At 38.7% G+C, this 11,918-nt stretch overlaps 1 protein-coding gene across 2 annotated transcripts; it reads left to right on the top strand.

Moving 5' to 3' along the window:
* Positions 1 to 2,003: 2,003 nt before the first annotated feature.
* On the top strand, positions 2,004 to 11,553 carry LOC114363086 (uncharacterized). Of its 2 annotated transcripts, none has more exons than XM_028318706.1 (18): positions 2,004 to 2,993; positions 3,148 to 3,389; positions 3,704 to 3,836; positions 4,053 to 4,183; positions 4,634 to 4,884; positions 5,231 to 5,347; positions 5,477 to 5,606; positions 5,699 to 5,757; positions 5,845 to 5,935; positions 6,017 to 6,089; positions 6,341 to 6,488; positions 7,223 to 7,390; positions 8,162 to 8,247; positions 8,825 to 8,978; positions 10,486 to 10,603; positions 10,689 to 10,823; positions 10,946 to 11,046; positions 11,399 to 11,553. In XM_028318706.1, exons 1-18 carry the CDS (start codon positions 2,781 to 2,783, stop codon positions 11,530 to 11,532), a joined length of 2,484 nt encoding a protein of 827 aa, XP_028174507.1. In that variant the 5' UTR covers positions 2,004 to 2,780; the 3' UTR covers positions 11,533 to 11,553. The 2 variants fall into 2 exon arrangements, with proteins under 2 accessions (XP_028174507.1, XP_028174508.1); XM_028318707.1 differs by having other exon boundaries at positions 10,707 to 10,823.
* The last annotated feature ends 365 nt before the right edge of the window (positions 11,554 to 11,918 follow it).

The following is an 11,918-nucleotide window of genomic DNA, read 5'->3' on the forward strand; positions in this document are numbered from 1 at the left end:
AACAGAAAAATCTGCCCCCACTGGGAATCGAACCCGGGACCTCTGCGTCTGAAGCAGGTGGTTTTACCACTAGACCACAGAGGCGGTTAATTATAAAAATATTATTACTTTCACAATAATAATAAAAATATTATTATTGTGAAAGGAACTTCTACTTTTCCTCACTAGTTTCATGATACTAGTTTTATTAAAATACTAGTACGTCTAGTAGACCCAGCTGTTCATTTGTAGGTACTGGGAATTATTACAATTCTTGCCTTCTTCTCTCAACTTTTGTTTCTAAAGAAGTTATATCGTTAAATTTTGACAATACGCGAGTTGTTCGATGTTAGTGATAAAACTATACAAGGGCAAATGGGGGCCTTTGTAATTGCGTTAAGCTATTTGAACTCTATTATAATGAGCAAGTGTTTGTTAGTGTTTGTAATAAATTTTAGCTGAATTTGAGTGGTGTCACTTTAAGTATTGAAGTTTAATTATTATTTTGGGTGTTGTATTAGCGTGTTTAAAAATATAAAATTAGATACAAGTGTTAAATGCACTTGCCTTTAAAAGATTATTTATTCTAAATCATGTTATAATAAGACATCTTCTTTACTTCAATTTTAAAAAAAGTATTTTATCACACACTCGTGGGAGACTCGAGTAAATATTAAATTCATAACAAACATGCATAATGAAAACATTGCAATATTTTTGATATAAAATTATTTTTTATCCTCTGTTCATCATTATTTGATTATATTATAACTTAAACAGTCCTTTGTTTACAATATTCACTTCGAATGACAAATTATTTATCATTTCGTGACTACCAACAGTAAAACCAGGCGGAATAAATAAAGGGTGCGATACATCAAACCGTTCGTGACGAATATCTCACAATAAATGTCGCCGAATGCTATACCACGTACTATACACTCACGCACTGTATACTGAATGGGTTGTACGCTTTGTTTTTGTTTTTTACATCAAAATCTCTGATTCATAAAAAAATATAATAGTTTCTTAACAGCGTTTTAGAGTATAAATTCTCCATCACTTTCTAACAGATAATCACTTCAGTACGTTAAACAAAGACACAGTATTTTTAGGTAAAATCATGTTATAAAAATGTTTTGCTTTTTATGAATATGGAGTCAAATATTTGTCTATAAATAAAGTGACTTTGTTCTTCCTATTTAAATAACTATGGTTTGTAGATAATTTTAGTAGACAATAAAATCAAGTGCTTTATCATTGGATTGTATAAATTGAGAGCAATAAATTAATAACAAATAATGCTAGTAAATTATGATAACTAAATTAACATATTTCTAATTGTTTCTCATTTTCAAAATACTCAAGCTGTCCCATCAGTTTTTTTGTTTCTTCCTTGACTAAAAACGATGAACATGTAAATGCTCCGATAATTTTTATTTAAATATAAATTGATTTGAAAAGAGTTAATCCCACTTATTTGTATGATGTAACTTAATTTTACTGTTACAATTAATAAAAATACATCATGTATTTATTTTCACTGTGATATACTCTTCCTATCGCCTATTACAAATGAATTGAGTACCTATTAGCTAAATATTTTATTAATAAAACTATTATTTTTACTGGATTATTGTTTCGTCAAAATTAAAAGTTTCAACTGTACATGATATTTGCGTTTTTGTTACCTAATTCCTGTATCTAGACTAGAACAATGTATGTTATCAACTTAATTTATTAGATTTCTCATTTGCATTTTATGTTCTACACTTTACGATACCGTCTGTGTTTATTGATGTGTGTGTCTTAACATTTGTACCAGGTCACATAAACTATTAATTTTGACCTAGTTTTCGCAAAGCTCGTGTTACATTGTGCTATCATTTACGTCAAAAGTGTTATATAATTGCGCTATCCGAGGGCAGCCGAGCCTCGTCGCCTTGACCTCTCTCATGAAAGTATTATCTCCCTCCATAATCGATCGTATGCTAATGCGGCAAGATTTATGTATTCTATATGCTATCGCATAATGATCGTCCAAAAATTACGACGGTATTTCAGAAACGAACACATTTGCAATAACTTTTAGTTTGGCAGTAGTAACTTTTACCAATACCACTTTGGTTTTCGGATAATGATAAAAATATGTAAAGCAGATAAAGGATGTGTGTAAATTATATTATAAGTCAGATTGAGATGGCAAGCATTATCTAAAAATCTGGAAAATTAGGACATGATTCAAGCCTAAATTGTCCCAATAATAAAGTTTAACCAATATTAAACCACGCAGGCTTGAATGTACTCGTATGTTATGAGTTTAAATCTAATTTTGAGCTTCGTTTTATAATAAGAGTCTTATGAGTCGTAAATACCGCGAAGCCAAGTATAAAGATACAGCAGCAACATTAATTTACGATAGCCATACCGGATATCGTCCATGAAATCCAAATTTTATTAGCGTAACAGCTGATATAAAAAGCCAAAGTTTACTAAAGCACAAGGAAACACCGATGAAAAACCTTTGCAATTTTCCTGGCAAATCACACTAACCGTTAATGAGTTTATAAGACTACAATACGAAACGCCCAGTCGTAAATTGAAGGTCGACTTTGAACAGCGATAAAAAAGTTTAATGGTAGCAATTCCCGGTTGTCGTACAAGCGCTTCGACGCTGCTCGACTGGCACCGACGTCGCTACACATCGATTGGCCCGCCGCTGCAGCAGTCGCCACGATGAGCCCTGCAAGTTAACACACCCCAAAACATTTTTGTTTACTTTATTAGATAGATGACTTAATATGTCCGCGAAGGTGCACAGCAAGAAATGGATCAGCGAAGAGACTTCGGAGGAGGAGGAAGCCTTCAGCCATGGCAGGGAGATGGAAGCGATCTGTTATGCTGTCACCAAAGTCATTTTGGACTTGGATAACAAATGGAAAGGCTCCTTGAGTAAAAGCACCAGCCATACCTTATCCAATCGTAGCTATATTATGGAGTTAGTCAATATACAGGTAAATGGAAGCGGTTACAAATTAGGAGTGATTCAACTACAATTTAACAGCTGAAGTGCGTTTATTTGTATGAAACTTTTTGAGTAAAAGGTTACACAAGGATACAAGATGTGTTTTGGATAACTTTTCAAGTTTCAAAACCTTGAAATTTCAGGTACTAGATCAAATAATAGAATATCTATCGAAGTTAGTGAAGTCATTTTACAAATTGAACCCGAAGTTGGCAAGGTTGAAACGAGACAATGGCCTGGTGGAAAGTAAACACGAGCACGCGTTCGACCAGCTGTGCGGGTCCCGGTTCATCATGCTGCAGGCTGTTAGTGGGCTCATCACGACGATACTTAGCACGTGCCTGCATAGGGAGGACTCTAGGAAAATGATTGAATGCTGTTTGAGGTAAGGACTGTAATTTTTAACTTGTGAAAGGCTTTTCCAACACGCTCCCTATTATACATAGGACTAGGTAGTTTGTCACTTTAAAAATGTTTTGGCGATGTGATGATACATCTTCGAAACATTGTGGAATCTTGTAGTTGACCTCAAAGGAAAGTTTGGTTTCTTTATCCATATGGTTGTACAGACGCAATTCTGCAACAAAAATCCATAGTTAGTGCGAAGTTCTGCAGAATTTACTTCGTTTGTTGTAACTTCCTCCAAAAATTTTTTTAAAGCAGAATACGGCTAGACATCCAATAACTTATTTGTTTCAGCTTAGTATCAATATACAATCACCTGATTGGGCTGAGTTCGAAAAAGTTCGCAGCCAAATTCAACGTGTGCAGCAATACCTACCCAAGCACAATCAGCGAAACTAAAAACATCACTCTAACTAAAATAGTTCAAGTAAGTCGCATTTTATTCAAACTTTAGTCTAGAAAAGAAAAAGAAATCTAGAAAATGACTCATGTTAGAGTATAGGTAGTACTTAAAACTTTTGAAGCTTGAATTTCCTAGACTTGTATAATTTAACTCATGACCTTCTGAAGTCTTCGTCTTGCTAAAAGTTTTGAAACTTTTGTAACGTCGCTGTTTTGATTAGTTTACTTTTTCTATTTTCAGATTCTTGCCAAAAGTCGCGTAGAAATCAACTGCCACCGACTAATAAACTGCCTGGTAAAAGTGTATAAGCCCGAAGATAATTCTGATAATGAATCGAGCTCAAGCACAGCTGAAAGCTTGGAAATCTACCAGTAAGTATATTTTACTCCTCCTATTTTTTATACAGGGTGGAATTTTGAAATGCCACCTTTTATGTAGCATCAAATCTATCTTTTCAAAAATAAAGGAATGTTTTCTTTGAGTAAAATTTTCTATCTTAACTACATGATTAAGAGTACTTTCCCTTCAGGTGGCATTACAAAATCCACCCTGTGGGTATAAAATACCTTATTTAATGAACTGACCCGAGCAGACCCGGCCGAATACTTGACGGCTTCTCAATTTCGAACGAACATTTACAACCATTTAGGTAATATCAGTAATATTCAAAGCTAACTTTTTATCATAAGTTTATTCATAAGAAAGGCCATGAATTTTAAACTAAATGGGAAAACGCCATTGGTCTTGTTAGAATGACACTCAGAATCCATAAGTAGGTATAACAAAAAATATTTCAAGTTATAAAAATTATTTCGTTTCAGCACCTTAACAAAACACATCACCCCGCCAACCTCCACGATATCCCGGGAGATGACAGTCGAGAAACGCCGGGAGGCCTTCATAGAGAACAAGAAAGCGAAAATGAAGCAAGCACAGAGCTTGATTGAAGTTAAGAACAAACAGAACAAGAAGTTGAGCGATATACTTAACGCGCAGAACTCCGATTGTGATATCACGTACGCGTCTCTGCTGACCAACGAATGTGTTTTGGAACACATTTTTAGTAATGAAGGTATGATAGATTTGCTTTTTGTATAATTATGTCCCTTAAACCTTTGGTATGACGTCACTTTTCGTCAGATACTATGGCTGGCCAAGAGCTTCCCCGTAGTGTTTAAAAAGCATTAGTTTTACCAGAATTTATCCTATTTAAAGTAGATGTCGTCACTAGTGTTTTTTTCTTGTTTCTGGCTTTCGTGTTTGCGTGCAGACAAAGTTGCATACTTTTTTGATTGGTTACCGTTTTGCTACATTCTTAAAATACTTTTTGACGTCACATAAACCAAACATTTGCATATTTATTGAGTTATTTTTCCACAAAAATTCCTTACGTCTGCTAATTAATATTATGATTTCAGAAAACGTAAATGGCATTCTGCAAAGCGAGGAGATGTATATAGAAATTCTACTGGACACAGTAGCTAACATGTCTGCACCATTACTTGGTACTAATGGAACTAGAAAGCTAAAGTCAGGTAAATTAACCAATAACAAAATAACCCTAAAAAATCTTCATATCTTTCTTGTTCTAGACAACATACTGAATAAGCCCCTAAATGTGGATTTTATTGCTTTTTAATTTACTCTTTAGAATATTTTTTCAGGTCGCATTCAAGCCAGCAAAAAAGCTGCTCATAAAGTAACAGAATATTACCAAAACATACTTTGGGGCGATGTGGGCAGCTGCCTAGAGCATATTCTTCTCTGGTGGTCGTCGTATCCTTTAGCAATAAGGTACAATTACTTTGCAATTATTATTATTAACTACTATGTATGTAAAACCATAGTATAGTTGACAAAGTACTATTTTAATTATAATTTTTCAGATCTCCAAACACCAGTCAAAATCTACGTGAATGGTTATTTGGCACGTTCAACGTTCATAGTAAGTTTAAACTTAACTTTAACTTTATTTTCAGTTAAGAACATGAATATTCAAGCGTAATAATGGATAACTTTTTGAAATTTTCAGATACACCCGAATTGATTTTATCTGCGTTGAGGATACTGGCCGATGCTTTAGGATGTCACGTCACAACCACGTCTTGGGATAAACATTTCGGGTATGTATTCTAAAGATAGTCCTTATGTATAATGTTTAAGGCCTAAATAGTACACTATACACAATTTAATTCAAATTTCAGAGCCACATTGACGACCAATCTAACAGCAACTTCGCTCAAACTGCATCCCGAATTATCGCTGTATGTTACTGAGGTAAACAAAACAGCAATTTTTGAAATCATTAGATTTTCGGACATTTTCTTGTTATTTTTTTCTTATATGGCATAGATTATACAACCTTAGCCCAGAAGCGAAAAAGTCCAGAGAGATTTTTATTCAGACTATTTAGATTCTTCTAAAAAAACTTGAATGAAATCCATTATGCTTAGATTCATATGTGAGAGCAGTTCTTGTATTTTTTCTTTATTTTTTGTAAGTTCAATGATTATTTTGTTTGAATCCAGAGCACGGTTTCGGGATCAAACTTCGCGTTGATGCTGCATGAATTAGTAACCCTCAACAACCAGTGCGAGGTCACGTGGGACTACATACTCGGCGCTCCGATAGAAGACCTGCCCATTGTTGAACAGATACCCATACTGCATAGACTGGGTGAGATGACGTTTCTTTTCGTATTTGGAAAGTTTTTATTTTTATTGTACCTCACCTCTAGGTTTCTTTATAAAGATGATTTTAAGGTCGATTCACACATATCAGTGAAGCCAGTTTCGATACCGTTCCGGTACACTGCGAAATATTATTTCACACATTCTCTATGACGCAAAGATCAGGTTTCCACCAAAGTGGAGAGATGTGCTTGAATCATCAATCAGATTTCCGAACCGAAGCTAAGCGGAGAGATGATGTGAAAATAAAATTTCATCTCTTCTCAGTTCTCCTATCCGCTTTGGTGGAAACGGGCTTACCCACCGCGCCTGATCTATGGTCTCGCGTATCGAAGCGAGAACGAAACGTGTGTTCTAAAGAAGCTGTGTTAGAATAGGCTAGTTTCCTAAAAAAAAATTTTTAGTCCGTCAATTTTACTATAAAAAATATTGGACACGTATATTTTTAATTGTCAATCAAACAAATAATTACAAAGTTAAAGTGCGTTTAAGTTCCGCGCGACGTCACAAAGTACTGCACTTTTACGCAGTCACTGACGTCACGAGCCTTTTCTTTAGAACTTTGGCACGCTTTATCTCTTTACATTTTCATTAGTTTTAAAAAGTGAAAAATACGTGTCGAGTAGTTTTTGATAAGCTAACTGACGGACTAATTAAAACTCGTGCTTTTTTATCCAGGAAACATCATTATTATTGGTAAATATTGTTTACTTGTTCCAGACCACTCCATCCACACGTACCGGCTATGGTGCTTAGCAGAAACACGGCGGCTGGCCGGACTGTGGGCAGTAGACGACTTCTTCCGCGTGGCGCACAACGACATGCGCGCCTGCATGGAGCAGCTGCTCGGGCTGCGCTTCGCCGACCACGGCGCCGCCATCGAGGCGGGTGAGTGGGCACCGTGGCCCACGCCCCACAGTGGGCCACGTGGCCGGACTGTGGGCTGTAGACTTCTTCCGCGTGGCGCCTCTGCTCGGGCTGCGCTTCGCCGACCACGGCGCCGCCATCGAGGCGGGTGAGTGGGCACCGTGGCCCACGCCCCACAGTGGGCCACGTGGCCGGACTGTGAGCTGTAGACTTCTTATGCGCGCCTGCATGGAGCAGCTGCTCGGGCTGCGCTTCGCCGACCACGGCGCCGCCATCGAGGCGGGTGAGTGGGCACCGTGGCTCACACACCCTGGCTTTGGTGCCACTGTGGCCCACGCACCACGGTCATAGTTATTCAATAAAGAATTTATTTATTTATTATTTTATAGTGGCACTGTGACCCAAACGCCTCGGTCTTGGTGCCAGCAGAGACGCGGCGGCTTGCCGAGCTCTGGGCTGTGACCAACTTCTTCCTTCCTTATCTTTAGGGCTTGATTTCCAACAACGCCGACGTCGGTTTCGTATAGTCAGCGTCACATAGTTTAGTTAGTGTATTACTTTGGGTGTGGTCAACTTTTGGTCACTTTAGGTGTCACGAACTATTTGACGCTGACTGTACGAAAATCGTTACTTAAATGAGGCACCGTTGCGCTACCCCGTTGGCAGCACTTTTCTGCGTGCTTAACTGATGTACGCGCATCCGATCCGCGACTGACGCTACGTGACGTTGGTCGCGCGTGCGACTATGTATTGGATGTATTTACATGATACTTACTCAACTTCTTATTTCAGGTAAAATTGGAGTTCACGAAAACGTGTGCGCAAAAATGAGGGAAAAATTGGTTTCTGAAGTAAAAGTTAACATACAGAAATTGAAGGTAAGAATAAAATGCTTATCACATGCACCTGCTCATATTTTGCATCATCTTATGTAGGGTGGGTGCACCAGTCCGACACCAGGAACCAGTAGTACACCATTTCTAATTTCACATCAAAATATTAACAATCTATCAAATTTCCCGCCACTTCTGTTACGTTTGGTAGCACTGCCGACTTCTACCAATCATTAGTCATAAATAAAAGCGATAAAATTTTCAGTGCTAATAACATGACTTGGTACGATCTGGTCAACCTTAGGCACATTGCGATTCCACATTGATTGTTAAATAAAAATAAACCTTACAGCTATTAAGAAAATTGGAATAAGCTACTTGATTCTATGATAGACAAGGAGTAGTTAATTCTTTTTTTTGCAATGATTGTTGTAATAATTGAGTCACAATATCAAAATTACTTTTAAAATGTCGCTTATTCGGTTTGTTACTGGTACACCCACCCTAGCACATGGTGCCACGGTGTTTAACTTATGATAAGCTATCTGCTGCTGATACACATAAATGTTTTAATAACCCTTATAGCTTCTTCAACTGTTCAAATAAATGCAAATCATTTTAGGAAGCGACAGAGGAGATAGTATTCGTGCTGTCTTCAGTTTGCGCGACTACGAGTCTAGCGCACCTCACGATGATCTTCCCGCGGCCGGCCGCCTGGCGCCGCGTCACGCACCCGCCGCGGCTGGATCACTCCATCTACGTGCACGAGTTCCTAAGTGAGTCTAGACTTATATCATAGACAGCATAGTGTCTATGGATCGCTATAAGCGGTGTGTGGTACTTCATGAAGCGACAAAGAGACAGTGTTCGTGCTATCATCGGTATGTGCGACTACGAGTCGTGCACCTCACGATGATCATCCCGCGGCCTTCACTCCATCTACGTGCACGAGTTCCTAAGTGAGTCTAGACTTATATCATAGACAGCATAGTGTCTATGGATCGCTATAAGCGGTGTGTGGTACTTCATGAAGCGATAAAGAAATAAGTGTTCGTGCTATCATAGGTATGCGCGACTACAAGTCTAGCGCACCTCACGATGATCTTCCCGCGGCCGGATCACTCCATCTACGTGCACGAGTTCCTAAGTGAGTCTAGACTTATATCATAGACAGCATAGTGTCTATGGATCGCTATAAGCGGTGTGTGGTACTTCATGAAGCGATAAAGAAATAAGTGTTCGTGCTATCATAGGTATGCGCGACTACAAGTCTAGCGCACCTCACGATGATCTTCCCGCGGCCGGATCACTCCATCTACGTGCACGAGTTCCTAAGTGAGTCTAGACTTATATCATAGACAGCATAGTGTCTATGGATCGCTATAAGCGGTGTGTGGTACTTCATGAAGCGATAAAGAAATAAGTGTTCGTGCTATCATAGGTATGCGCGACTACAAGTCTAGCGCACCTCACGATGATCTTCCCGCGGCCTTCACTCCATCTACGTGCACGAGTTCCTAAGCGAGTCTAGACTTATATCATAGACAGCATAGTGTCTATGGATCGCTATAAGCGGTGTGTGGTACTTCATGAAGCGACAAAGAGACAGTGTTCGTGCTATCATCGGTATGCGCGACTACGAGTCTAGTGCACCTCACGATGATCTTCCCGCGGCCTTCACTCCATCTACGTGCACGAGTTCCTAAGTGAGTCTAGACTTATATCATAGACAGCATAGTGTCTATGGATCGCTATAAGCGGTGTGTGGTACTTCATGAAGCGACAAAGAGACAGTGTTCGTGCTATCATCGGTATGCGCGACTACGAGTCTAGTGCACCTCACGATGATCTTCCCGCGGCCTTCACTCCATCTACGTGCACGAGTTCCTAAGTGAGTCTAGACTTATATCATAGACAGCATAGTGTCTATGGATCGCTATAAGCGGTGTGTGGTACTTCATGAAGCGATAAAGAAATAAGTGTTCGTGCTATCATAGGTATGCGCGACTACAAGTCTAGCGCACCTCACGATGATCTTCCCGCGGCTGGATCACTCCATNAGTGTAGATGATATTTCTTATTTGGTACCTAATCGATTTTCTCACTAGTAGAAGGTTCCCGGTCATACTGATTGGAAGTTCTTGGAAGATTTCAGATTAATGTAAACTATAAAATATTTTCAGTGCTAATCTTATTTTTCTTCCTTATTAGAAGTTTTTTTTTCTAAGATTTCAGATTATTGTAAACTATATTTTCAGTTCTAATCGTATTTTTCAATTTTAGATAAAATGCTACTGCCAGTTATCAAGGCGACTGACGACATAACGACTTTGAATATGGTGCTAAGAATAATGTGTGAATCGTGGCTGCATCACATATACGTAGCCAAAGTTAGATTTAGGTAAGAACCATCACTAATAATACGTTTTACTTCCACAATTTTTAAGCCGGATAAATGAAGAATGTCGATATTTTATTTATTTTAGTCATAACTTTTCTTTCAGTAAAGAAGCAGCAGCGCAACTACTGGCAGACTTCAACGAAGTGCGTAACTGGTTGAACGACTGCAACCCGCTGTCAAATTTAGCCAAGAAACAAATGCTTCAAAACGAAGTCCTCAGGTAAGAATTCATTACTTTAGCATGACCAGCTTTCTGCGCGAAAAATGACATGATTAAATACCGCATAAGACAGTAGACACAATAACTAAAGTTTAAACTGTTTTACTTATGTTATTTAACAGGCGGTGCGAAGGTGTGGGTCGGTTACTGCTACACGCTCCTGGCGACCTCATCTCCATGCAAGACTCCACTATGCAGGCCTCTCAGCATGTGCGAAAAGACGGTAAGTTCTTTCCATTCCATTATATTTTATACAGGTTGTCCCAAAAAGTAGTGCAAGCCGAAGCCCAGAGGTAGAGCATCACTAGGGCTATCATAGGGCCTGTAAAAGTATATCGCATTGCCAAAATGCTTGTCTTTTGCAAGACTGTACTTAAGTTAGTACCTACGTCTCGTCTCAGTTAGTTGCCTAGCATTTGTGGTGTAACCACAGGAGGACTTCTTGGATTCAAACGAAAGCGACGCGCATTTTTTTAATAAACCAGAAATTATGATGATGCACGATGAACACAATTTTTTTTTATTCAAATCAAATGCAAAGTATTAATGATATGCACGTGTTTGTGTTATTACAGACAAAGAAAACGACTCACCCGAGCAGCTAATGCCGGCAGAGATGTACGTTCCAAACCAGAAGCAATGGCTGACGTTACGCGCAGGGCGCTTGAGCGGCCCGCTTGCACTCACTTGCTGCGTGGCTCTCAGTTGATAAATACACTATTCTTATACATTCTGTTGTTTCATTGAGCCTATCTAACTCCTCACATAATCCTCCAACAGTCCAAATAGTCACGTGCCCACCAGAAGCAGTGGCTGTCACTGCGCGGACCGCTCGCGCTCAGTTAATCAATATGTCGCAGTCGGATTGTATAATCCGCCGTTTTACATTACCACTAGGCATTTTACATTACAGCTCTGTTTTGTAATACGGCGGTTCAACGTTTAGGCGGATTGTCATTGCGATACGTTCTTCAATACGGCGGCCCACGTTTAGCCGCATCGTACTACTACAGATTGTAGGGTGACCATACTTACAAAATAAAACAATGTTTAATGAAAATAAATTTTAATAAGACAGATTTTAAGAATTATTAT

Source organism: Ostrinia furnacalis, unplaced genomic scaffold (genome assembly GCF_004193835.3).
Source record: "Ostrinia furnacalis isolate ACB-3 unplaced genomic scaffold, ASM419383v2 OfSCF7012, whole genome shotgun sequence".
NCBI lineage: Eukaryota > Metazoa > Arthropoda > Insecta > Lepidoptera > Crambidae > Ostrinia > Ostrinia furnacalis.